The sequence below is a fragment of the Meleagris gallopavo genome, chromosome 10, assembly GCF_905368555.1.
Source record: "Meleagris gallopavo chromosome 10, MGAL_WU_HG_1.1, whole genome shotgun sequence".
Taxonomy (NCBI): Eukaryota; Metazoa; Chordata; class Aves; order Galliformes; family Phasianidae; genus Meleagris; species Meleagris gallopavo.
Window position 1 is genome coordinate 27,749,564 of NC_139413.1, and position 27,270 is coordinate 27,776,833.

A 27,270-nucleotide genomic window follows, 5' to 3' on the forward strand; every position below is an offset into this window, starting at 1 on the left:
CTTGAACTTTGTTTAGATCCCAGAGAAGAACATGTTCTGTGTGGCAGAAGTTGTTGCATAGCTTTGGGAATGTCTGTAGCCTTTGCCTGCTGGATTCACAGCTTGGGGGTTTCTTCACCATTTTTACCATTTGGCAATCAGAGTCATTGTGCTGGAGGGCTGCCTCTGCCCTGGAGATCATTTTGTCCTAATTCTGAGAATTAGGAATGCAACGCAGAATCACAGCATGGTTGAGGTGGGGGCACCTCTGGGTTCAACTGCCCAGCACCACATCCAGGTTTGGAGATGTCCAAGGAGGAGACCCCAGCACCCTTCTGGTCCCAGCACTGCCCAGCTCAGCAGTGCTGCCTGGCGAGCAGGGGTTGCTCTGGGGCTCCAGATTTTGCCAGGTGCCTCTGGGCTTGCACTGGGCACCGCTGGCAAAAGCCTGGCTCCAATCTTCATTGTACCCTCCCATCAAGTACTTACGGATATGGGTGTGATCTCTGAGCATCCTCAAGATCCTCCAGTAGGATTTTGCATTGATACATTGATACACTGTGAAACATTTCCATATTTTCATTGGCTGTCGCTAATCAGTGCGGAAATACACTTGTATGCTGAACAAATATAGATGCTCTGTGTAGAAGTCCTGGGTGTGCTGTGAGACCCCCATCCTGGCTGTACTTCACACTCCTCCTGCCCTGTCTCAGCACCTCCTCCTTTGAGTTTTCTGACCCCTCGTTAGGTGGGCAGAAACGAGCTCTGCTCCTAAGCTGGTGGCAAGGCAGTCTCTCACCCCAAACATTTTGGGGCTAGCGAGTGAGTGGACTTGAGTCTGTTCTGTGATATTAGGGAGTCCCCTGAGCCAGGGAAGCTGGTGGGGATGGGGTCACTGCTCAGTGTTTGCTGCAGCAGGGAGTTTGCAGGGGCTGGGCCTGGCTCCCAGTTACACTGACTTGGTGGTGACAGTGAGGGTTAGAGGAGCAGGGGAGATGTCCATGGGCAGTCTTGTATCGTGCGAGCTATGACATCATCTTGAATGGTTTTGTTTGAATCCAGTTGTTGGCTTTATTTTGGTACTTCGTGTAGGTAATTTCTATCTACAAATCCTTAAATTCCTGTCAAAAAATTAGTAGTAATGCAGTATTAGTGTAATTATCGTTGGTATCAGGCATACCAAGGACTCCAGTGATGTGACTTAGGTCCAGAGATGCCACTTGTCATCGTTCACCTCTCTGCATACTGCCTGTCCCTTCCCTATTACAGCAGTGACGTTGCACTTACACCCTCTCCCTAGGCAGCAGTGCCTTGTGCATCTCCAAAGCACTTAACTTAGCTTTCAATGTTTGACTTCAGCCTTTTCAGTGGTGTTAAACATGTTTTGATGCTTCTTGGAGAGCTTTGCCTCTGATTTATCCTCACGTCCCATAGAAATTGTTTTCATTTGAAGTGATCTTAGTAGACAGCTAACGGGAAGAGATTTTCTCCTCCTTTATAGGAGGCTGCTCAGCAGTGGTATGAGCATTATGCTCAGGCATGTAACTCTACCCAGGCAAGAGCCGATGAATTTGGAAATGAAGCCTCTGAGGTGAGAATTACTTTTCTTCTCTTGGCGTCTGTGTTGGCTGTTCCTCTCGTCAGCTGTGCGGTGCTTCAGGACCCTGTGCTGGTGGGGCACGAAATGCTGCTACCAAGAAACAGCCAGCCTGCACTGCTGGAAGCTCTCCCTGTTTGTCTTATGCTGCCACCGAGTGGCTGCGTGGGAATCTGAGAGGCTCTGGAGGCCCGAGTGGGCCAAGTGCTGCCAGGGAACAGCAGTAGGGTGAGAAATGATGGCCCCACGTTCTGCTAGGGCAGATTCCTTCCCCAAAGAGCACTCAGCACTGCACAGCTGCACAAGGGTGGGGGTCACCATCCCTGGGGGTGTTCAGAGCTGTGGATATGGCACTGAGGGACGTGGGCAGTGGGTGTGGGGAGGTGTCAGATTTTTGTACTTGGAGGAGATACAGAGCAGCTGTGGTAATCTGTGGCTCGTTGGGGGCCGGCAAGGCCTGATGGGCTGCCTGGGGCATATCTCAGGATGGGGGGGGCAGGGCTTGACTGTGTAAAACTCCCCATATGCAGGTTGTGCTTTCTGGTTCCCAACAGCTCTGATGTGATGGAAACTGGGGGAATTCAGAGAAAGCCTGGGGTGAGAGCAAGCTGCTGCCTTCCCATTTGTTTCCAGTCGGAGAGGAAGGCCTGCACTGAGGTGATGCTAAGCAGCTTGTTGTGCAGCCCCAGTGCTGGCTGCCATACAAGGCAGAGCGAGAGCAGCCCTTGGCACAGGCGGAGCAGAAATATAACTTACAGTGAGTGCTTCTCTCATTCCTAGAACTAAAACATAATTCTCAGTGAGGAGGGCGTGCAGGCTGCTCCAGGAGAGGCTCGATGCTGTTAGGATGGTGTGCTTTTGTGTGTGCATTCACTTTCTCCTGCTTCTTTGAGCTGTGTGCCCAGGGCTCTAGAATTCATGTTCCTGGGAGCTGCAGAGCACACAGTGATGTCCTCAGTGCTGCATGAAGTGTGGGAGAAAAGCAGAATCCTTCTGAAAGCAAATTCTTGTTTGTAATAATGACAGGTGCTCTCTAAAATGGCATTGGACTTTTGCAAGGCTTAACTTGAGCTGTGAATGTGAACTAGCAAGAGAAGCTCCAGAGGCTTGCTAGGGAACATTTAGCTCAGAGATGCTTGGTCAGCAGAGCTGTGCTTTTGATAAAGGAATTAGTTTCCTGGGTTGTGAAATGTGTTAGGGTTTCTAAAACACCCATTCCAGCATGAAGCAGAACCCTACTTGGCCTGATTCAGGAGCCAGATGTTACCCAGACTGCCTGCTGTGCTCACATGGGGTTGAGGTGATGGTTGCAGGGCACACATCAGTCTGTCAGAGGAAGGCAAATGGTGCAGCCCTTGGTAGTGAAACCAGTGTCACACTGGGGGCAGAGAGATGTATGATGACTTGGTGATGAGGGTGGTGAGCTCTCTGTGTAGCTCCTGTGGCTGTAAGTGCTGTGGATGTTGTAATGCCCGCTGTGAGGCATCCCAAAGAGCTGAATGTGAGCTTGGTGTAACCTGGTGCCCTTGTGGGGCACTGGGCCCTGACCCACCCCAGAACCTTGCTCTGGGACATCGGTGTGAGGAACCTCAGTCCAAGTTGTGATTATAAGCAGAATTACTGCTCTTTCCCTCGCTTGAATACCATATGTAAATTCCTGCCTGCGAGTGGCCAGCAACACAAACACGCTTTGGCATGGCTGGACAACAAGTCCTTAAACACCCTGCTTGCAGTGCGGGGACACCTTAACCTGTTCAGCTCTTCAAGAAAAGCAAGAGAACTCCAGGTGTCCCACCGGCGCTGTGCTTTAAAGGGTGAAGATGGCCAGAGCATGGCCAGGAAGCTGCTATCTCTCAGCACGCATCCCGCAGCCTGGGCTCCAGCCCTGCCAGCCCTTTGCCCTCCCAGTCATGCATGTGCAGCCGGGCACCTGTGCGTTCACGATCGGTTTTTAGGGAAAGGGCACAACCACTGACTCACGAGCTGTGTATAGCCAGCTTACAGCAGAAGGAGCGGGCGTTTAGAGCTGGTTGCTGGCTCCTGGTCTTTGCTGGTTCCCAGACCGGAGCTTTATTTATTGATGCTGTTGCTCTGGATCATGTGTCGCTTGTTTTCTTCTTGCCCTCAGGTGGCTCCGGCGAGAAGCGAGAAGCGAGGCTCCTCGTACCTCATTGCCTCCCCAGAAGCTGGCCCAGTGGAGTACCTTGGCCAGCACGCTCAGGGCTCCGCAGTGCGTTACGCCGAATCCTCGCTGAAAAAAAAGCGCGTTTACTGAGACCCGACGAGTCAGCCCTGCCTTGATAGGCGAAGGCAAGCCTTGCGTACCTCTGCTATTTATTGCTGCCTTAACTTCAGACAAATAACTTCTCTTTCTCCGTGGGTTATGAATATCCCAAGAGGAGCAACCCTGTGTAACAGGCAGGTTTGCCAAGTAAGTTGTAGGCGCCGATACGCCGTTAGCCATTTCTCAGTAGTCTGACTTGCCTTCTGGAAGGGTGGATGGGTGTCCTTCATCTGCCACCAAAGCGAACAGTGGGCTGAAGCCGACCCAGAGAGGTAACCAACTCACTCAGTAGTTCCTGGCAGCGTACAGCTGAAAGCAATAAAAACACTGAGGGGGGGAACACGGATTCTTTCTCTAGTCCTCAGGCTGAGGAAGTTAAAGACAAAGTCTTAATAGTAACTCTCTTTCTTATTTTTTTAACTCAAGAATGTGGGTTGTTGTTTTTTTTTTTTTTCAATCTTGCTTATCCCAGGATTAAGATTTCTGCATTTACAACCCTTATATTTTTAAGATTTCCTCTTAATCCTGGAGTGGAGATATACCAAATGTATTCCTAGAGTCGCTGTGATGTTTTCAATAAATGTTTGTTAAAAGCGATCCTACGCAGCGTGCTGCCTTGCAGTATGAGATTTTATTTGGACAGCTGCCATTTGGCCAATTAAGTAACCTTTATCTGCGTTGGGCAAAGAATCCACAGCTTTTCCTTGGAATAGTTCAGTTTGTGAATGGAGCTGTGTCACACAGCAAAGCACCAGCTCAAAAGAGCAAAAAGCAGCGGGCTCCTGAAAGCTCTGGAAGTGCACTTGGTGGTGTTCTGCAGCCGTCCTCCTTCCAGCAGGAATGGGGTAGGTGATGGGTGGAGATGACAGAGAGGGGGAATATACACCACCTCTTAGGCTGTGCCTGAATGCGGATGAGCCACACGTAGAGCAGAAGTGCCCCTACAGCTCTCCTCGGCTGCCTTCTTCAGTTCTGCCTGCCTGCTCTCCTCTCTATTTATTTATTTTTTCCAGCCATCTTTAGACATTTGCTGCAATCCAAGCCCTGCTCGAGTGGAGCATCCTGGCTCTAGTTCTCTTTGCTTCTTCCAGCTCGCCTGTCGTGTGAAGTTCTTATCCAAAGAGAAGCCATTCATGTTCAGGTGGTAGGTGCTCAGCCCTGCACTGCTTTGCAGCCAGGTGGATCTCATTGTCTTTTTGTATTTAAAAAGGACTCGGTATTTTTGGCTCATGAATGAAGCACCTTCAGCTAGCCTTTCTTTTCTGCTGTTATACTCCTCTTGCTGAAGAGTTAGCAAGCATTATTTGAAATCCATGTTTGTGATGGCTAGACGTGGTGGGCAGGGGACCCTTGGAATCCCATTGCAGATGGATTTGGACCCGATTCACTCAGTTCTGCCATTAAGACTGTAAAAGCAGGCCTGAATCTCTACTTTGGTAGACAGTACTGAAGACATATTTTTTAATACTGATTTGTGTTTATTTTTTATGAACAATTTAAACTGTATTTCAAGCTTTAGTGTGTGACCAGAAGAGAGATTTTTTTTTCCTGGTTTTCTTTTTTTTAAACATCAAAATCTCTCCTCCCTCACTGGTGTTGTGTGGATAGACAGCACGCACTGCATACAGGTAGCAAATGCCTAAGGCAGCCAAATAGCAGCACGGTTAATGGGAGACACGACGTTTTGGGGGGTGGGATTCTGTATGTATTGATAAGTTCACTTGTAATATTTTGTTCAAACTGTTTGTATACGAACTTTCTTAATTTGTTACCCTTTTCAGTGAAAATAAAGTGTTTGGTACACGTTTACAGTGGAGTTCTGTGGAGGAGAACCACCTCTGCCCTACCTTTAAGTAAGTGACCATTTAATGTAGGGGAAGGTTGTTCTGAAGGCAGCATGTCGTGTGGGAGACATGCAGAGGTTGCACTTGGGGGACAGGGTGAGTGGGCACAGCAGTGAGGGGTCGGACTGGAGGGGCTCAGAGGTCTTCTCCAGCCTCAAGGATCCTCTGTTCTGCTCGCCCTTCCTATGAAGGTCACATTATAGAGCCTTATTTAATGTAGAATGCAAAAAGATATTCGCATGGAGAAAAAAAATCTTTATTAGATTTGTTTGTATAAAGAGTAACAAAGTGCTTACAGATTTAAATCAGGTTCATACATGACATACGTACAGGAAAAAAACAACAAGTAATACTGTAAAAATAAATCTGACCAGGTTGCCACTCTTAATTACAACTTTTTTTTAATATATATATAGATATAGATATTTAAAGATGTCTTTCTATTATTGCCAGAACTATTTCCACTTTCAGAATCCAGGTTTGGTGGAAAAACAATGTTGCCCAAAGAGTGGGATATGGGTCAGCCAAAGGTTTCCAGTTAAACCAGTGCTCCTCGAAGAGCCCAGCCTTACAGAACGGGGCCGCAGTGCCCTCATGCGGCTCAGTGGCATTTCAGTGCCAGCTCTGGTCCTGACAATACAACGTGCGTGGTCCCAGGGGGCCTCACAGGGCTGTGCTCTCCTGCTGATCAGCAGAATACTTCACAAGCGCGGGGCTGGAGACTGTAAGTCAAATTAGACGACGGCCAATGCTATTATTTAAAGCAGTCACCTTACGCCAAGGGAGCAGCTTCACAGGAACAAACTGCTAAAATGCACGGGCATGCTGGCCAAGGAAGTCACTGACAAAAAACAAGTATCATGTGCACTCCTCTGCTGGCACTGTTGATAACAAGATGGCATTTTTAGGGTCAAAGTGTTCTTTCCTTCTCCTAGGTAAGCTTTCCTGGTGCTCAAAACTCTACCGTGTTATTCTTTGCTGGAGGAGTATTCCCCCTAAATCTGTACGTGGTTTGATTGTCTTCTCTCTGCCCCTAAGTTAATTACTTTCCGTGCACATCTCATGGCACTGTAGCTCACTTAGTTGCAGTACAAGCTGGAGATCAATGTGTTTGCACACTTAATAGCTACATCACGCGGGGAGAGCTTTGGGGGGAGGGAGAGATGGGTAAGGAGGGCATGGAGGGCTGGCTGGGAAAAGCAAATACATTTATCCAGAAACTGGGCTTCTCAATGAAATGCATAAATATACATGCTCACTCATGCCTTTTTTTTTTTTTTTTTTTTACTTTTTGAAATATGATAATCAAATAACACTTTTAAAGTATCTTTAAGAGCTTGGAGCTGCAGCTGGCTTCTTATTATTTTCTTTTTCTCTAGATTTTTTTTTTATGCCAAATTGGTTTTTTGTTTCTGAAATGTAAGTGCACAGGGAGGGGATTCGTCAGCCAGAATTTTCTCCAGACTTTCTCAGAACTTCATAAGAAATGAGGATGAGTACTGTTACATCCACTGGTTCACAGAATAAGCATGAACAGCAAACGTGTTTTAAATGCCACAGATTGCACTGAGACATGCTGAGAACTGTAGCAATTTTTGACACTGCTTTCAGCTCACATTCATCAGGATAGTTCAGAGTGGAGCGAGACCATAACAAAGAGAAAACTGTCTTGCAGTAACTGGTGCAAGAGGAGTTGAAGCTATTGTTTCTGCCATACCTCATAATTAATTTGATCCAACTGTTCACTAAATTTAAAAAAAGAAAAAGGAAAACTGTTGGAAAAACGATCCTTTGAACACGCTAGCACAGTCAGAATACAAATTACAGTAGTTAAAAAGTGAAAGGCCTTGGGCATTTATATTTTGACACACCATTAAAGCACTGACAGTATAAAAACTGAATTACATCTTGCTCATAATTGTTTCAAACCCTTGAATCAGGTTGTGAAAGGTTGTCCGCTTATCGTGCTTGAATATCCAGCATTTCCTCATCAGCTGGTCGATCTGGAAGAGGAAAAAGAGAAATTTCTAAAGGTTGAACGAAACAGCTTCTTTCACTGCTAAGAACAGAGGGAAATTCAGTGCTGAAAAATGCTTATAGATAATGCTTAAAAAAGGTGGAAATGCCTTTCTGCCAGCAGCCATGGAGGGCTTTCTACAGAGAGTGTATTCACTTGTGTGTGTGTGGTGCTTTTGCTGCTTATTCACTGTGAAAGGAAGAAGACTGTGATGAAAGTGGAGCTGTGTTACCTCCTCGGGGCAGTTGGGTGGACGTGGCAAACGCTTCTCTTCTTGTAGGACACGCACGAGCCGTGCTACCGTCATCTGGCCCTGTGTGGGGCCAATCATCTTCAGGAACTCCTGGGGAAAGAGCAGGAGTCAGTTGTGCTACCTCAGCACTGAGCCACATTGCTGCAGTTTGACACTGAGATGCCATTGCAATCTCAAGGTGAAAGTGAACAGTAGATGTCTGTCATCATGCCCACCATATACACACATTACAGAGGGAGAGAAACATCTTTATGTTTAGTTTCATCCCTGGGATGTGTAGTCACCACAGCCTGTCTCTGTGCAGGGTCTTTAGTGAAAGGCAACCACGAGGTTATTTTGAAGAGAGAAATTCTGTGCATTTCTCATTTCCACACAAACAAAATCTAATGCAAGCATCTTTAACAGCACTTTCCTCCACGACCACTTACTGTCATTGGGCTGGACTCCGAATCGCAGTAGGTGAGCAGTTCGTACAGCGTCACCCCGAACGACCACACATCTGAGGCGATGTAAAACTTACTCTGAATCAAGCATTCTGGAGCATACCTGTGGCCACAACAGGACAGTGTTAAACTGCATTCAGAGCTGCAAAGATTTACCCATAGGTGCACGACCAGTGTGAATTGAACCTAAGTGAGCGGAGGAGGCACGCGCTGCATTCGTCCTCTTTACACATGAATGTGCCCCATAAATGTGCCCATAAGGCTTGGGATGGCACAGCAATAGTAAACAAGGAACATCTTACACAGCAAAACGCTCTGAGACTAAGGGAGACCAGAAGCAAAACCATGGGGAAGTAGATTGTTGAGTGCAGGAGGACACTAACGCAAAAGCAGATTAGTCAGCCATGTGCCTCTTTCTTGTTAGGATATTGTACGAGTATTGAGGCCTCTCAGCTAAATGGGAGAAATCTTCAGGCCACCCAGAAGAGGCTTCTAAGCATCTGAGGTGAGTTATTCTGTTGCACAGAATAACTGATTAATGACAATGGGTTATAACTTATTACCAAAATACAGGGCTGTCGAGGTCATCTTTGACAGTGTAGTACTCCTTATCAGTCTCGATGGCTTTGGTGAGACCAAAATCTCCAATTTTCACTCTGTTCTCACTTTCAACAAGGACATTTCTTGCTGCTAAGTCACGGTGCACGTACTGACGGGAGCCCAAGTAGTCCATCCCCTGTAAGAGAAGAAAGCCTTTTATGTTAGTTTCTCTAATATTTAACATCAGTTTTTCTCCCAACCTCCCTTCCAAGCATTCTCCTTTTCCTGCAGTAGTACTCCATCCAGATTTTCCATGGCAAGTTCTGCTGGCACTTTCCAGGGTCCTTTTCTGGTCCACATCCTTCCTCTAGACTCTGCCTTTGGGTTCCCCATCTGCTGAGGCAGGTTGTTGTTTCTACTCTGTGCCTTTTAACTTTCAGCTGAGCAACCAGTCTCTCAGAGCCTTCTCTCCATGGGAACTGTTCCTCTCTGCATGCTGCTAGGACTGACTGATGTCTGTGTCTGTGCTGCTTCCAGCTGCCTTGTCCACCACAATCACAAAGTCACAGCCTCTGACAAAAGGCACACAGCTTCATATGGTCTTACTGCAGTGTGCGCTTGCATCACACGCTGTCCTCCCTCTGTAGTGCTTCCAATTCTGTAATTCTTTCTTCTCCTGGTCATTGTTTATGCGAGGAAACCTAATAATTGCTTCTTTTATAGCATCTGCAGCACCTGAAAGACTGCTTTTTGAGGACAAAGCAATGGTTTTGACCATAAAGCAAGCCTCCTTTCTTCTCCTCCCTTATTCTGTTAAGTGAATACTAAACTAATCAAACAGGAGAGTTACAAGAAAGCTCTGGTGCCAGGCTCACCTTGCAGATCTGAACTGCGTATCTGAGAAGTTGCTTGAGATTGATTTTGTTCTTGTTTCGTGGCAGATATTCCTTTAAGCTCCCAGAAGGAAGAAATTCCATGATGAGTTTAATCCCATTTCCTCCTAAAAATGAGTGCATGGTTAATATACAAACATGATCCTTCTCACATCATTAACATCAGAACCTTTGTACAACACCCAAGCAGTGGTAGCATTTGTTCTGTAACAATACTGCATGACCACAGCCAGGCAAACTCCCATTATCAGTCACTGCAGCAATCCAGTAGAGAACCTGTTCCAGGCAGCACAGTTACTGAACATAAAGGTCTTTAAATTTTCTTTAGTTTTTAAATGCTAAGTATAAGGCAATGGAGCTCCATTCTGTAACTCCCAACATCTCCTTCTATCAATGACCTCTAGGGTTTACAGACTGTGAACTGTCTTACACTGTCAGCTCAGTTCACTCCTGGCACACACAGACCACCACCAGCCCAAGTGATTAAAATCCTTTCCATGGATTTGGTGAACTCCAACAACTTTGGTCACATCAAACTTAGCTAGGTGTGAAAATGGGCAGGAGGACTTCAGGCAGAAGTTGCTGCTTATTCCATGAAGAAAGACACCTCAATCCATATAACAGAACTAAGACTGTTGGGCTTTTTAAAATGCTTCATTTTTAAAGGAACATTTTTTATACTGTTAGTGAATATTTTTAGTATTCTTCATGAAGACTTACCATCTTCTGTGCAAATTCCCTTATACTTGACAATGTTCTCATGATACAGATTCCTCAAGATTTCTATTTCCTTCTTGAGATCAGCAATGTGATTCCCTCCACTCTCTGGCTTCAGAGATTTAACTGCCACTTGTTCTCCTGTATTGTCACCTTCTGGATCGTATCTGCAGAGTTCAACCTTCCCAAAGTGGCCCTGATTGTCAAAGAAAAGAGCATAACTTAGCACTCTCTAACCAGAGTGTCCCTGATGCTCCACTTGAGGCATTTACAACTCACATCTTCCTGCTGTGTTTCAGAAAGCACACACAGATCGATGAACACACACGCACACACACACCCCCCTCTATAAAAATGCCAAGAGACCTGAAATTCTGCTAACAATTTACAAACCAGATCACTGTTTACTAGATATCCACAGAAGCCTTCCTGAGCTTCCATACAGAACACACAGAGTGTGCTTTTCAGAGAGTGGTGAGGCACTGGAACAGCTGCCCAGAGAGGCTGTGGATGTCCCATCCACCCCTGGAGGTGTTCAAGGCCAGGTTGGATGGGGCCCTGGGCAGTCTGGGCTGCTATTAAATGTGGAGGTTGGTGGCCCTGCATGTGGTCCCTTCCAAGCCATTCTATGATTCTATATACATCTTTTTTTTTCCAGCAGGATTAACCAAGAATTCCCTGGCACCTTTGTCCATCCCTGAGTGCAAACACATGTCCTTCTCCTCCTTCTCCTCCCCATGATACCTCCACCAACCCCCTGTACTGTGTTAAACGTTCAAAAATTATCACAGCTGCTCTTCATGCTCAGTCCTGACAGGACTTAAGGGTGGTCTGATCTGGGAAAAGTCACAGTTCTAACTTCCAATGTAGGGACCTAAATCTGATGTTCCTCTTACCTCTCCCAAATCACGGATTCTCTTCAAGAATCGTTTTTCAAAGAGTGTGGGATCGACCTCTGTGACAGGCTTCTTCTCCGAGACGATATCAGGGTCTGAGAGTAGAAAAGCACCAAATTAGGCAGATTCCTGAAAGGACGCCTTGGTTTTGACAGACACTTAGGGCATCCTGGTTCATCTGCTGCTATTAGTGCCTCTCTCAACTTCTATTCTCTCAACTTCTATTCCCATTTCTTTGATAGGGAATTTCTTCCATTGCTATGTGCCAGTCTACCGCTTCCCAAAGTGATTCAGTCTCATCTCAGCACACCCCTGCAGTAGTTATTCAGCTTCTATGGCTACGTATTGCCATACAGAAGGTATGGTTTTGCCCTTATTATGTTCTGATTTTCTGTTAGCTTCTCTTTGTAACTACAACATCAGATGAACCAGGAACGCTGTTAATGCCCTGATTCAGTCAAGAATCCTGTGGAAATTTCATGGAGCTCAAAGACAGGCTTGAAGCTGACTTGAGCTATTGGACAGCCTTGTTTCTTACAACAAAGGCAACACATTTCCTTCTAGCTTCTTTGTTTTCAGACATTAAGGGCAAGAATCTTATTCCACAGAGGAGCAGCAAGTATCTGACAAAGTATCTGCAAGATCACTGTGGAAATGAGGCTATTTTGTCCTTAACACCACATGTTACAGTAAATGTTTCTAAGAGCAGTGGGCACAGCCCTGAGCTGCTGGAGTTCAGAGTGTGTTTGGACTCCACTCTCACACAGAGCATTTGAAGTTGGGTGATGCTGTGTGGAGTCAGGGCTTGGGCTCAATGGTCCCTGTAGGTCCCTTCCAATTCAAGACACTCTTTTGACACTGTCACCATGCCAAAATGCTCCTGCAAGATATCCAGTTTCAGCCAAACAACCCACACTTCCCTATCCAACTCCCCAGCCAATCAGCAAAATCAAGCCTTACTTTGCTCCTCCAGTTTGTTGATGTCTCTCATGATAGCTCTGAAGAAGGGTCTCTGGTGGGGGTCGTAGTTCATGCACTGTTTCATCAGGTCAGCTAGTTCCTTGCACGATGGTGTTATCAACATGAAATGCCCTTCGTAGAACCTTTCCTTCTGTAAAGCACAAATGAAAACTCCAGCATGAATTTTAGCTTGTTATTTAATCAACCTGTGTTAGAAGATAAGACTACTTGTCCTTAATTTCATCAAGTAAATTTCAGCATTAACTCTAAATCATCACCTGCCAGTAGAGAACTATTATTAATGATGAGTCTGGCAGTTTGGAGCAATCACTTACAACACAGTTTCTAGCAGCTGCTGAACATTTTATCTTTCAGAAGTTGTTCTTCTGCCAGGTGCCAGGCTCACCATTTACTTACGCACTGGGACGGATGGCCACATGGAAATGCTTACCAAGGAAAACCACCATAAGACAGGCAAACAGTGAGAAGTTAAGAGCGATGGGGCATAGATGGGATGAGGATGGCTGCCATATGCATGAAGCAACCTGCAGCTGGGGCAGCAAGTTCCCTTCAGTTACCTCCTGTTAAAACAACACAGGCAGTGACTCAAGTACTCAGTCATTTCCTTCAGACAAGCAGCAGCTGCCTTGCTCCACTGCCTTCCCAACACAGCAAAACTTCAAGAGAGAAAAAGCACATATGGAACATATGCTGAAGGGCTCTGGCAGCGTTGAACAAAAAATGCCAGAGCAAAGCAGAACAACTTTTTTGTCTTCTTTTAAGCTTTCAGAGCAAGCAATATGTTGGCCCACAGGAGACTAGTTTGGAACCAATGTCCAAAAGAACTGAAAAACCTGGGGGCTTTTAAAGCTGAACCTCAGACAGTTTATAATTGGACATATGGATTAGGAAAAGAGAGGTGTGACAGCCTCAGAATTTTAATTGTTTTTATGCTGCATTTTGAAAATCACTAACAAGGTGAAGTAATAATTAGCATCTTTGTAGTGAGGACAAGAATTCCTGCTGCAATCTGTGGCAATTCAGATGGAATCTGCCCCTTACCAGTACAGCTGACCTGGGTTTGGTAAAGACAAAAGCAATTTAAATTATGGAAACTGAAGTGCTGAAGAAGATAAATCTGAGTTGTCAAGGTCATGTTTAAGCAACGTAGTTTTACCTCTGCCAATGTCTTGTCTTTCAGTGGTGTTTCTCCATTATAGCAGATTTCCCACAGTGTTGTACCAAAACTCCACTTATCTGCTGCAATGCTTAAATTTTTTGAGTCTTCAACACATTCGGGTGCAATCCAGGGGATTCGCTCCACACATTCTTACATAAAACACAGAATCAAAGCAGTTTGGAATTAATATGAAAGTACTTTAAAAAAAAAAAAAAGTTTTCCAACTTATTCTTGTCTAACTACTGCTTAACTACAATAAACTGAAGCCAAAGTATTTGTCAGGAAATCTTGATTGTGAAATCCCTGTTCTCATACAAACATTTCCATGGCTTTTATAAGCTCATGGTTTGGGCCATTCAGAAGCTGAGATTCCTTCTATACTATCTTGCTGGATCTTGAGATGAAATTAAGTAAAACAAATACAACGAGCTCCAACCATCAGTGACACTCTTTTGCTTCAGTGTTGTGGTTTTCGGCTTCATAAAAGCAGACTGCTTTTATTCTAGAGCCAGTTCTAGTTGGTATAAATGGTATTTTTCCCTTTCCCTTTCTCAATCGCAATGAAGAGAGAAATCCAATTCTTGTACCATACCTTGCCTGGACAGCACAGTTATGGGGATTCCTGGGTCGCTCAGCTTTATGAAAGGCCCATATTCGGTGTCAATTCCCTCTCTTGCCAGTAGGATGTTTTTAGTACACACGTTTCCATGTACCAAATCCTTATCCTCCTGTAGTAGGGTAGGAAAAGAGTGCAGTGAGTGAGCAGCGCTCAGCAAGTGCCCTTGATGTACCTATAGCATCAGGGAACAGAACGCTCCAAACTGAAACCCAAAAATACAGCTTGGAAGAAATCATCCTAGAGAAAAGCAGGACAAGGTTTTATATTTGTAAATTTGATTAATTTTGGAAAAAATTCCTTTTTCATGACAAGCAAAACTGCAGAAGTGGTGCTCATTACCCTCTCTAAGAGTCTCTTCTAATTTAAAGCAACACAGTAAATATTAAAAAAATATCCCAATATCACATTGCACAGTCCCACTACCCAAGGAAGGAACTTCATTAGTAATAATGCACATGAAATCTAGGTAACATTAGCTTGCAGCAATGCTTATATCTTACCAGGTAGCTTAGCGCACTTGCAAGTTGCTTGGCTACATTGAATTTCCAGGGAGTTGTCAGGAGTTCACTTTTCCGATGCATAAACAAATCCAGAGGCCCAAATTCAACAAATTCTTCAACCATGATATCTACAAAACCAGGTGCATAAAGTCAGTATTGCAATCACCAGTGCCTGGATAAACTGAGTTTGTTGCCACCGTCTTCCACCTCCACCCCAAGGCAAGCTGCTTAGAATGTCTTTATTTCACCTTCTCTGAAGTTTATTTCAGTGCTCAAAGAATCCAAACTGCAAAGAGAGACTTGATGTAGTAAAATACCAGTAAACCAGAAGCAAAGCATTTCCAGAGCCTTGCCAGGGAGATGACTGCTGTTGGAAGGCTGGTTTGTAATGACACTACTGCCATCCCTTTGGCTTTCTGACCTTGAGGATCATCCTGTAAGACATGTATTCAAAGAAAGCACTGCAAAGGAAATCTGATTAATGGAAAGGACCTTCCAGCAGCCTGGCTGTTCCAATTCCGCTTCTGTCTGCTCTGAAAAGTCAAGCAAGAGATGGCAGCAGCCAACCACATCTCCCTGGAGGCCAGCTCTGATCTGAATGGCTGCCTTGTCCTTACTGAAGCCTGCTGCTTAAAAATCCCATCAAAGAGATGTTAACTGAACTCACTTTCTAAGTCACGGACGCAGACTCCATGGAGAAAGACGATGTGCTTGTGAGAAACCTGCCTCATCATGCTTGCTGCTTCAAAGAAGGCCTGTTAGAAAGGGAAGCAGATTAGCCATTAAACTGCTGATCACTGCAGCAGTCATCCGTGCAGTGAACAAAACGGAATAGCAACAACATACACATTTGCAAAAGATAACTGTTTTCCACCACAGGGTTTGCCATCCCACTATAGCAACGGGGCTGTGGTGAGCTGCCATGGATGCACTCACTGTTCCCTGGGTTGCATAAGCTCCTCCCTGCCCTTTTGCAGGCACTAGGTCTGAGCATCCCTGTCTGATGCATTGGCCTCTCTTTCCAGATGATTAAGCAAAATGCAAATCAAATAACTTGCTTGAGGTCACATCAGTGACTGAATTGGTGAAAGACTCCCAAGCCCACTGCACAACACAGAGGTAACTTCTGGTAGGTGGCAGTACCCTCACTGAAATCCATCACTCAGCTGACACAGTTTAGACCTCAGGCATGGGTATGCCTGGGCATTTCAGACCACAGCAAGGCCTGGCTCCATTTTGCTTGTGCTTATAGCCTGCACACAAAATCAGCTTTCTAGGTACCTCAGAGGGCTGATCCATGAGCTTGGACTGCCTAAATTGCTGAGAGATACCCCAGCATCTTCCCATTCTCCTATTACATTCACCAACCCAATTTTTTCTTAGACGCTCCACAGTTAAATGTGGTGAGGCCCAGTGTTTACAGTTCAAGAGAAAAAAAGACACTTGCCAAAGAAATGTCTCTGTGACTGGGGTCCAAAACTTTGAGGAGTACTTTAATCTCTTTTTCGTTTTGATATCCTTCATTCTCATCATCTTTGTAGTTGAGAATCCCTGAGTAAATCTGTGTCCTCGTCCCTCTTCCAAGGTGTTCACCCTAAGACATAACACAGCACGTATTTTCAAACCAAGACATGAAACAAACAAATGTAGATTTACACAAATAGTTGAACCTGCACTCTATTCAGCCTCTCAGAATTAGCCCTACGTACAGGCTTAAAATTATTAGAGTAAGAAAAACCAAATGACAACGTGTTATTCTTCATTCTAGTAGTCTCTGAGAATGTTTACCACCGTAAACTCTTTTGATATTAAAGGGCTATTGCATCTTCACTAACATCAAACAGCTTCAGTGTAATTTAACATCATTAGACTAAACATCAAATGAATAAATAGTAACTGGCCTCTGATTTACAATAAGCTGCTACTGAGCCAATCTTTTATGTGTTTCCAAAAGTTAAAGGAAGTAATATTTCAATAGAACACTTTGTTTTGGAATGTAATTTCCTTCTAAATAAGAGAGGATTCTGTCTTGGGATATTTTTGCAGGAAGTCTGAGTGCTGACTGTTAATATACCAAACTAAAAACAATTAATATAATCCATACCTGTTTTCCTCAGTCAGTAATGCTTTTTTCCTTAAATAAACCTGACTGATTTAAGAGGCAAAGACTTTTAGAAACAGTCACTGTGATTTAAGCATTCAAACCACTGTGTGTTTTTTAAAGCTTATTCAGGTGAACTGTTCCACTAACTGCAAATGACTCAGAAAATTTGGCAATGTGCTCAATCAGTTTGGAAAACAAGATTTTGAATGCCAAGACTCTTCAAATCCTTTGAATACTTTGCCTTTATTTCCCTATAGGAAAAGCTGCTTGTTTCTCCAGTAGGTCAGGCTTCAAGAGATACAGGTATGGTACAATCCAGGTAGCAAGAACAGTTCCTAAGACTTCCATGATTCTTTAAGAATAACTTTACAAGCAGCTCATTCCAAATGCATTAGAAAATCGCTCCAATATCCATTTGTGCAACATCCAACCAGCCAGAATGAGGTGATTTTATATAATCTGAGCATGGAGGGCTGCCACAGTGGGTGGATTTCAAGACACCAACACCTACCTGCATTATTTCTTCTTTGCGGATTCGATGGAAGCTCAGCTGCCCTAGATGGTAAGCAGGCTGACATTCCTGAGCCTTCTTGGTTGCAACCAACAAGTTGGAGATTTCTGGAAGGCGAGGAGAGAAAATATTCTTGAAGACTTCACAAAGATAACTCCATACATTCACCTTTCTCAATCAGTTACATTTCTGTATATGCATACTGCAAAGTAAATTCCCAAATGAGAAGGGAGAAAGGAAGAAACTGACTTAACTCCTGGACAGGTAACTTCTGCTCATCATTCCACAGAGAATTCACCAAAATAGAGCTATATATTTTATATAATATATATGCAATCTTACATACATCATTAACCAAGGCCCTGTTACTGCCACAGGTTGGGTAAAATAACACACATCCCCCACTTTGCCTACAAGTATGGCCCTTTTTGGTGTGCAGACGGGGATGAGGTCGCTGGAGCCTCATTTCTTCACCTCCTTGAAAGTTTCTTTAAAGTGCTTAGGGAGACACTAACATCTATGTTCAAAGCACAGGACTTAAATTAGGGAATGGAAAATGAACAGAAGGAAAAGACTCAAAAGCCCGCTGCTGCTTCCCTGCACAGCTTCTGATTAGGGAGAAGCATGGATAGACCTAGACAATTCATTAATTAATAATTTAGTCTTCCTGTTTTGGTAGCTGACATTATTTATTACAATATAACGACTTTAAATGACTGTGTGCATCTGGCTCTCCTGTTACTGGGAGAACATGTGCATCAGGACTCAGAAAGCAAACAGTAACAGACCATCTTTTCAAAGCACTTTTTTCATACTTGTGAGAAATATATCTTCATATTTGTGAGATTCCAAAAGAAAAAGAAAAAACAATCAGAGATGAGACAGAATATGGAACAGCAAAGATACCCTGGGTCCCACTGAAGTTCAGAGGTGCCACAATCCTGACTAAAGGAAACACTGTGTGCTACCAAAACACTGAGGTGGGCAGAAAACTCCTTGAACTGTTTTAATTATTCCAAATACAGCTGTCACAGTTTAATCAGCAGGTCAAAATGTTTAATCTCTCCGTGCCTCACACAATTACCAGTGTTCTTCAGAAGTGTGGAAAACACATGTGTAGCTACAGAGTACTCTGCTCGAAGACTTAAATAAGAAGGTAGTTAATGCAACTCAGTTATTCCCCTCATTCTAACAGGAAACCATTTGATCAAGCCAACCATGTCCACTGCATTTCCTCTTTCATACAACATACAGCTGCAAGACAACTGTACCTTACAGCAAACAGTTCTAGCAAGTGTTGGCAGTAGTAGTTGAATGAATGCACATTCATCACCTAAAATCTGATCTCACAGATAAATCCACTGATGTGGGGGTGCTCTGCTGAATAACAGCTTCAGTCTAAGTCTTCCTCACTGCTTTGTGAACATTAATAAAGTAAAGCACATCACTGTTACAACAAGCAAGCTCAAACCCCAAGGCTGCCACACAACACATTGCAGGCCACAAACCTCCTTTGCTGGAACTCAGGCCGCATGGCCAGGCATACGTGACTTAGTGGAGAAAAGGAAGAACCTTATATGGGCCTCACTTTGACACAGCACTGCAGCCCATGACTCAGAGTCAGCTGTGACATTTTGGTTTTAAACAAATCTAGAGCTCAGCCTCTGCCATCGATACTGCAGGGGCCAGTTGTGAAGGTGCAAAAGGGGAAACCGCTGTCATTAGGAAGTTCATACAAACAAGGCTCTTGAAAAGCACCAGCCCATGAACATCCTGTGCTGACCTTGTAGCATTAAAGGGAAACCCCTAAAGCCTTGTTCACGGTGCTTGTTTTTTGTTTTTTGACAAGGCTCCCTCTCTACAGAGAGGCAGTAAGTAATATGAAAGAGCTGCACACAAGAATGCATGTAAGAGAAGACACTAAGAATGCTTCCTATTGCTGAAGCTTCTTATTTCTCTTAAAGGACAGAGGCTACCTCTTGGCTTTGGTTGGCAGCACCTCTTCAACGTAAAGCTGATGTTGTCTGTGCGAAGGATTTGTCCTTTCAGGTGATCCATCAACTCTTTTAAGGACGCAAAAGACCTGTTTGAGCCATGTAGGAAGTACCCGCCTTTCTTCACCTCAATCTGGAAGTTCTTGTACTGCACTGAATTATTTATCATCTGTGATTAGAGAAGGGAGGGGGGAAAACAAGCAAGATACTGATCATTGAAGTGAAAGAACATCTGCAGGAGCAAATGAAATTACAAAGCCTTTGAGTTCACATCCAGGACCAGTTAAACATTTACTCCTATGCTGGGTTCCTCTAAAATTCCAACAGTGCAGGAGAAGGCTCCACAATACCTGTAGCCTTCATTCCCAAGAAGGCTCACAGAAGGAGTGGAAGAAGAGCAACATGAAGATGCAAACCTCTAAGAAGTCCAAATTTTACTCAGTTAAGAATTGCCAAATCTGGAGCATGGTTTCAAAATCTCAACTTAAAAATACCAAGAATGCCTTTTGCAGCCTGGGCTGTCTAACAAAGAAACAGGATTTCAGGCTGTGCTTCAGATCCTTCAGTTCACACAAAGGTACTGGGGAAGGATGATTTTCGTATTGGTTATTTGGTGTCATAAGTACGTTCACAGAACTAAATCCACACTCAAGGAGCATTAGGTAAGGTGCAGCAGCAAATTCTGTCTGCTGTTTTCCCAGCAGATGAGTTTACAAAGCTGAATTTGCTTGCAGGTTCACGTAGTCTTATCGCTATGAAAGGAAGTGTTCTGGATGTAATAAATTATATTTTCAGAGAGAGTACAAAAGTCTGGGGAAAACAAAGCTATGAGTACAAATGTCCTCCACTTGCTGCATCTGCTGTCAGGAAAAGCTAAGAGAGATTCCCTACGGAATGCAAAGATAGCAATCTGGATGATGGGGAACCACCAGTCTTCTGCTGACTAGTAGATCACTGCTGGGAATGCCACACCTGACGTACCTCTGGGCCTTCAAGACAAGTCACTGTCATGAGGATGTGGTTAAAGTTTGTGCAGCTCCACCTCAGTACATACATTCCTGCTTCATTCCCTTCCTGTCGCAGTTTGTTGATGGCATATTCAGTGCTGAAAGAGTCAATGTGAAATGGAGGAAAACCATTAAAAGAGCAGAGCATTTGCATCCATAACCTATTAGTAAATACGCAGGAGAGTAATCCTATATTTTTGGAATGAAATCACACACCCACAACTCAAAAATATTTACACTATAATTAAAACATAATTTGAGTGCATTACACACTCCCACTTTTTTTTTTTTTTTTTTTTTACATGAGAGCAAAGAAGGAAAGATACATTGCATGCTTAGTGGGGAAATTCTGCTTCCACCACAGTGCATATGCAAATTCTCTTCTAGTTTTCTATATGCTGCATCTAAAAATATAAAAGCCAAAAAGGTGGACAGAAAGGAGAATAATTCCTTCAGTAAAAAAAATAAACATAAGCACTGTACATCCATCTACTTACTCCTAGGGCCAGTGTAAAGAAAGATTACGTTTGGTTGCCTAAAATATTCCTGTCTGCTCAAGTGATGATTAGTGAAATAAGTCTCAAAATACTCCTCCATGAGGAAGCACTGGCTTTATAGATAAGTAAACTGACGAGGAGAGAACTGATGATTTTTTTCAGGAGTAACAAAAGTTGTCTTACAGCCTTTTGGTAACTAACTCTGGTCATTATAGAAACCTATCAGACGTCAGACTTCCTCAGTGCGTTCAGTATGCAGCAGAATTAGAAGACTGATTATTCAAGTGGGTGAAATAAACAAGTTCACTAACCAAATGGGTCCATGGCAACCATTTTTTATGTTGTGTTCAATCAGTGGAGGAGCCACATCTGTGCAGAGATAATGGTGGGCATCTGCTGTAAGTCTGAAGTATCCATCTATTAATGATGCAAATGACAGAGCTTCATCATGTGAGGACAGTTTTAATTCCTAAAAGAGAAAGATATTTTAGTCAAGAATACTTACAGTTCTGTTAAAGCAGGATGGTTTTAATATCCGGCAGTTTTTTTCACAGTGGGTACAAAATTGCCCAGAAACATATGACAGAAAATCACTCAGGAGGCCAACAGTGACCATTCTCTACCCTCCTCACTTATTACTGGCTAGAAACTTTCATTCTCCTATGAGGACATGAGTCCTATGTGAGATCTGTAATGCAAGCTCTTGTGCTAATCTTTGTGAAGCTGCACTAATTCAAGAGTAGGGCAGTCACGTAGGATGGGATGTGAAGCCTAGGGACAACCCAAGCAGTCAGGACACTAAAATTGGGTACCTATGAACTCACTTTCCTTCCTCTCTCTCCCAGGGTCTCTCTGCCATCCTTACTGAGCTCATCTTCAATCTGCTTCTGGTAATCCAAGTTGTATGTGGGAAGGCCACGGGTTGAGAAATGTAGCTAAGGAGGTCACCAAAAGCTTGGGGAACTGATAAATACTGGTGGCATGCAGTAACAAATGGAGAGAAATAGCCATCCTCATCAAATTGCTACTCTTCTACTTAATGCTTTTGCATTTGTACAGCGATGAAGACAGCATATTTAACTGTTATTCAAGAGTCTCACTAGAAAATGTTCCCCAGAGAGGTTGTCACCTCTTGCCCAACAATACCAGGTCACTAGAGCTGCCCACAGGAGGAAAAACTATCCAGGTTTGGTTCTTACCATTTTTTTGTTATCCTGCTTGTTAATGCTAACCGTAGACTCCTTGATGACAATGTGAGTGATTTCAGGAAAATAGGAAAAATTGTTCCACAAATCTCGGGTTTTGTATCTATCTTCATCCTTTTTGATTTTGCCATCAGATTTTTTCTTCTTCTCTTTCTCCGTCTGTACAGACTGCAAGCACATTTGGGATAAAAGTATATTAATACAAGCGGTCTGACAGTGTCTGAAAATCATTTTTTAACAGTCGTTATGCCCCCCAAAGTAACCCTCAAATTCCAGGGATACTCACATTTGGCTTGAGCCTCCACTGAATTCCATTGTTTCCTGTCACGATGACTTCATATAATGGAATGATCTCACCGTCTCCACAGTTAAATCTATTTATTTCACTCTCAGATGAAATAAGCAGAGATGAAGTCTCAAAAATTTCTGCTCCATAATATTTAGTCAAAGTCTCCATTGTTGATAAGTATTTAACTTTCAGATCGCGTGGAGACACACTACTGTCACAAATGGTTTTATTGTTGAACTCTTTAAGGAAATGCTTGAAAACGTTGTTTATCCGAATCCTGGTTAAGAAATTCCTCTGCCTGATAGTCTTGTTCAAAGTTTCAGGAATATAATGTTTATAACTAGAAGGAAAAACAATGCTAGGCGTTAATATGGTTGTTTCTTAAGTTTGTAATTCTAAAATGTGCTAATTGCTTACATTTTGAAAGTAATTTACAGAGTACAGGATGCAGCAAAGCACTGTGCACTTGGTGTGCTGGAGCTTCTAACCCCTGCCCAGTCAGACACTGGAAAGTAAAATGCTTAAGATCCCTTTTGGAAGCCAAGTGCAGCATATCCAACAGTGTTATCCCAACTTACCTGATATCTTTGGGCAGCTCTGGCAGCTTCACATTTTTCTTGATAGCATAATGAGAGATTGCAAGCACAGCCATTCCCAGACACTCATTTTCAATTTCATGAACTTCTTGATCATTTTTAGGGTCACGGATTGGTGCCAGTCCCTTCACTAAATCATACTGACCCTTAATAGGAAGCAAAAAGAAGAAAAAAAAGTTACTTCATCTGGCATTTGTCATACTAACAGCCAATGGCACAACAAAAGAGTCACCCAAAAACTGAAAGTCGTGATAAAAAGGGGCAGGGGAAGAGGGTTGTACAAGAGATGCCATCTTCTCTTAGACCAGTCAGTGTAGGCAAGAATAGTCACTCCACAAACCTGCCAATTTGAGAAAGATCAACGTTTATGCCTTACAGAAGTGCTTTAAAATTATGGTTTGTGGAACAGGTGGAATCACCACACGTGTCATCTCCTCTCATCCACAGCACTTAGGCTTTCCACTAAGAAGGCATGTAGACTCCCAGGCAGAACACCTGCACTGCTCAGAGACCCTTCCAACCCTCCTTTCCTTTATATAGAAATCCACTTTTCCTTTTTAAATTAACCCAAGCACACCCTTCTAGCACCATCATTATATTTTTTCTGTATGCAACGAATATTTTCCCTCTCTGTTTTACCCTCCCTTCATCACCTGATTCTCTCTATGAGCTCCATGCACTCATTCTTCAAGCCACAGTTCAAAGCCTTAAGACAGTCAGAAACATACATGGTCATCAAAGCATGCAGATATTTCTGTGCCTTGTACTAGCAAGAGCACTTTTCTGTCTTTTTTAGAAAATGTGACCAATGGTAACAGTCAGGGTGATACAGTATTGTCTGGAAATATTCATTACCTCACTAATACTGTGGATTCACAACAGAAAAACAAGTGTTTGCTGGAGCAGCTCCATGCCATCTCACTTCTGAAGGACACAACCGTATTTCAAAGTCTGAAAACTGTACTCAGAACTAACTGCAATCATGTTTTTTCTCCAGTGCATTTAATTTGCTCATTTCACAAGCCTTCATCAACTTCAATCTTCCACTTCCCTTCCCATTCCGAAACCACAGTGCCTGATTTGCAAAACCACTGGTGTGTACATAACCTTTCTTTTGATGGGGAGCACAGCTTTCTGATATAGGAACCCCGAGTGTTTGGAATGAGCAGCATGCAGCACGCTGCCAGCAACTGGGATGCACAGCAGGAGAGGAGAACTGCACGTAGGCAGGCTGTGTGGCAGTGGCATTATGAGTCAATTTTTTAACACCACACAGTAAAATAGACTCATTAAACAGACACAATATCATAGATTTAGTAATGCTACTGTTCATCTGTCGGACTATAGATGTCACAGTCATTCTGAGCAAATTTTCCACAAAGGAAATGATAGCATTTCTATTCAAAAAATAGTTAATATTAAAAAAAGTGAGCTGTAAAAGCCTAGCCCTTCCTGGACTGTAAGGCAGTTTCCTTACACGTTCCACATAGGGTTAGACTGTTCTTCACATAGCAAATTCTTCCACGATGTGGAAGTAAACCCTCACCATCACCAACAGGTAAGCTTAAATATATAAAACAGTTGGAAAATAGTTTTTTTTAAGCAGAGCATTCCTACTGGATCAAACAGTTTTTATGTGGGTGGAACTGCACAACCCCCTGCATGCAACTCCCTACCTGTGCAAAGATGTATTCCAATGAGTTTGCATCCAGGATTGGGGTTCCTTCCGGTGCCAGCTTCTTGTCGTAAGAGTTCTTTGCCTTCTTTGGGGTATGCCTCCACACTGAGGGTTCGTTTTCACTAGTCCCATGCCAGTTTGTGAAGTAGTATCTTGCAAGAAAAAGAAGAATGAACTTAAAAAAAAAAAATTGTGGGAAAATCCTCTATTTACACTGGATACCTATTTTAAACCTTCAGAAGAAAATCAGGTACACATCAAAACCCTTCACTCTTCTGCCTCAGTGTAAGTCAATATGCCTCTATTGAGCATTGTTTGGTGTTTGCATTCCAAGATAAATGGCTCAGCTGAAGGATTAACAGGGCTTCAAATCTCCTCCTCTACGGACACTGAATGCTTCCCTTTGGGCTGCAGCTGGAAGCAGCCATGCACTGGGATTTCTGCTTCCCTTTGGCTGGGATGGAGATGGTGAAAAACAAACTAACTCCAATCATCTAGCTTTTAGGTTACACAGTCAATCTTCTATGTGTATTGCAAATAAGCTTTTTACTCATATCTGCACACAAAGCTATTTAATTAAAAACCCGCTAAAAGAGTTGGCATCTGCTGCAAATTAATGAAATTGTTGAGATCAAGCCTCTGTTAGAGGCTGCTGAAAAATCTTTGCCTGAATTACCCCTAGAAATCTGTTTTTCTCTGGGTTCTGTTAAGATATTAAATCAAGTGAACTTTAGTTAAATCTGGTTTGAATCAATGTGCTTTTAGAGAGTTCATGCCCTGCGCACGATGGTGACGTACTTACAATTAGAAGGGCAGAGCAGAGCAGATTACTCAGCTCTAAGTAGGAAGGATTTCAGTAAGAAAATGCCACTCTTACTCAGCAGCAATCAGAAAAAGCACTGCAGAAGGACTTACTAATACACTGGGAGGTGAAAAGGAGACATTCATAGAATCCTAGAATGGCCTGGGTTGCAAAGGCCCACAGTGCTCATCAGTCCCAACCCCCTGCTGTGTGCAGGTCGCCAACCAGCAGCCCAGGCTGCCCAGAGCCACATCCAGCCTGGCCTTGAATGCCTGCAGGGATGGGGCATCCACAGCCTCCTTGGGCAACCTGTTCCAGTGCCTCACCACTTCTGCGGGAAAAACTTCCTCCTCATATCCAACCTAAACTTCCCCTGTCTCAGTTTAAAACCATTCCCCTTGTCCTATCACCACCCACCCTCACAAACAGCCGTTCTCCCCCCTTGTTTATGTGCTCCCTTCAAGTACTGGAAGGCCACACTGAGGTCCCCCTGGAGCCTTCACTTCTCCAAGCTAAACAAGCCCAGTTCCCTCAACCCTTCTTCATACCAGAGGTGCTGCAGCCCTCTGATCATCTCAGTGGCCTCCTCTGATTCCTGATGCAGTGACCACAGTCAGCTTCATATAATTTTACCACTACCTCCTGACAACTGAGCTTCTAAAGCTTTCAAAGTCTGCCTAAATGTGTGATTAACAAAATCATAGGGAACTTGAGTGACCAATCAAAGGAAGCATTATGGATTAAAGACACCGTATCGTGTTTTTGTCCTTTCTTTCTTTTTTATAAGTCTTTTTAAGTCCCACTAAAAAAAGCATACATATATAGCACAGGCAGGAATACCAATACACAACTATGCCAAAAACTCCCAACAAGGACAGCAAGGCACTGCAGAAATCCTTTGGTTCAAGCACAAAAAGCAAAGGAAAGAAAATCTCTGCCTTCAGTTTGTTTTCACATGTTCCTTTGTAAGATGGAAGGTAATTAATAATTCAAATTCTTTTGGTATTTCCTGAAAATAATTATGGGCAAGGTTACGTGTATTGTTTATAACTTAGTGGAGAACTTGTTTCTTTATTATTAAATGTCTTGATTAAGACAACACTTATAAGTTGCAATAAAAATTTCCCCATTGTTTGTGGAACCATATAAACAAGGCAGGAGAGTCTCTGCCTTGACCAAACCGATGGGCTTGTGGTAAAGAGGACTTTATTCCACTTTCACAACAGAAATGGGAGCACAAGCTTCCAAATTCAGAAGTTCTGCAGAAGACCTGGAAAGGAGATCCCAGATCCGTTCAGTCTGACCAAGGAATGCTCTTCTCTTTCTCCTCTAGTGACTCTGAGGACTCTTCTTTCCCACGTTTCCAAAAACATCCGCCTTAGGTCCCTTTGGCATGCCAAGCAACATTGCTACCACTGGCTTACACAATGCCCAGCCATGAGATAGTTAAACTCCTCCATCAGCCTGTGTGCTAATGAGGCAGGATGTTACAAAATACTGTGGTTTCTTTTGTTGTAGACTCCTTTTTCACTTGATGCAAGTGAAAGAAATATGAGGCTTGTAGCAAAGATTCTAGTGAATAAGCAAAGTCTTTTTAAAAGAAAATGAAAAGTGTATCCATGGGCATGGATTTAATGGGGAGAGGAGGGTGGGAAGTCCACACAATCAGAAACCAAACATCAAGCTGTCAGCAGTGGAAGAGAAATCTAACATCTAAAAGCATTTCAAAACGCTGAGTCACATACCTTCATTTTAGAGATATATAATATTAATAGAACTTGGCTAAATCAGATCTATCAGTGCGATGACATTTCAGAAATGAGGCTGTCCACATAAAACTGATTTGTCTCTGAATGTCTCTGATA

General features: G+C 43.4%; 2 protein-coding genes across 5 annotated transcripts in view; one reads left to right on the forward strand and one right to left on the reverse strand.

Moving 5' to 3' along the window:
• RAVER2 (ribonucleoprotein, PTB binding 2) overlaps nt 1-5,669 on the forward strand; it is a 30,087-nt gene extending 24,418 nt beyond the window's left edge. For 2 of the 4 annotated variants that reach the window (XM_085231949.1, XM_085231951.1), the window contains exons 12-13: nt 1,481-1,570; nt 3,705-5,669. In XM_085231949.1, the coding sequence (XP_085088075.1) occupies nt 1,481-1,570; nt 3,705-3,851 (237 nt within the window). In that variant the 3' untranslated portion in view covers nt 3,852-5,669. Of the gene's footprint in view, nt 1-1,480; nt 1,571-2,130; nt 2,334-3,704 lie in introns of all 4 variants that reach the window. The other 2 variants (XR_014885305.1, XM_085231950.1) reach the window with 2 other exon arrangements.
• Nucleotides 5,670-5,944: 275 nt separating this feature from the next.
• The window catches only part of JAK1 (Janus kinase 1), a 55,060-nt gene continuing 33,734 nt past the window's right edge, over nt 5,945-27,270 (reverse strand). The window contains exons 5-25 of the mRNA XM_085231948.1: nt 24,602-24,755; nt 22,908-23,071; nt 22,327-22,669; nt 22,035-22,208; nt 21,147-21,304; nt 20,313-20,436; nt 19,314-19,500; nt 17,338-17,444; nt 16,170-16,316; nt 15,390-15,477; nt 14,723-14,850; nt 14,196-14,331; nt 13,601-13,752; nt 12,424-12,574; nt 11,464-11,558; nt 10,571-10,763; nt 9,833-9,957; nt 8,981-9,153; nt 8,403-8,520; nt 7,954-8,064; nt 5,945-7,707 (exon numbers count right to left, since the gene is read on the reverse strand). Coding sequence (XP_085088074.1) covers nt 7,606-7,707; nt 7,954-8,064; nt 8,403-8,520; nt 8,981-9,153; nt 9,833-9,957; nt 10,571-10,763; nt 11,464-11,558; nt 12,424-12,574; nt 13,601-13,752; nt 14,196-14,331; nt 14,723-14,850; nt 15,390-15,477; nt 16,170-16,316; nt 17,338-17,444; nt 19,314-19,500; nt 20,313-20,436; nt 21,147-21,304; nt 22,035-22,208; nt 22,327-22,669; nt 22,908-23,071; nt 24,602-24,755 — 3,130 coding nt within the window. The 3' untranslated portion in view covers nt 5,945-7,605. The remainder of the gene's footprint in view (nt 7,708-7,953; nt 8,065-8,402; nt 8,521-8,980; nt 9,154-9,832; nt 9,958-10,570; nt 10,764-11,463; nt 11,559-12,423; nt 12,575-13,600; nt 13,753-14,195; nt 14,332-14,722; nt 14,851-15,389; nt 15,478-16,169; nt 16,317-17,337; nt 17,445-19,313; nt 19,501-20,312; nt 20,437-21,146; nt 21,305-22,034; nt 22,209-22,326; nt 22,670-22,907; nt 23,072-24,601; nt 24,756-27,270) is intronic.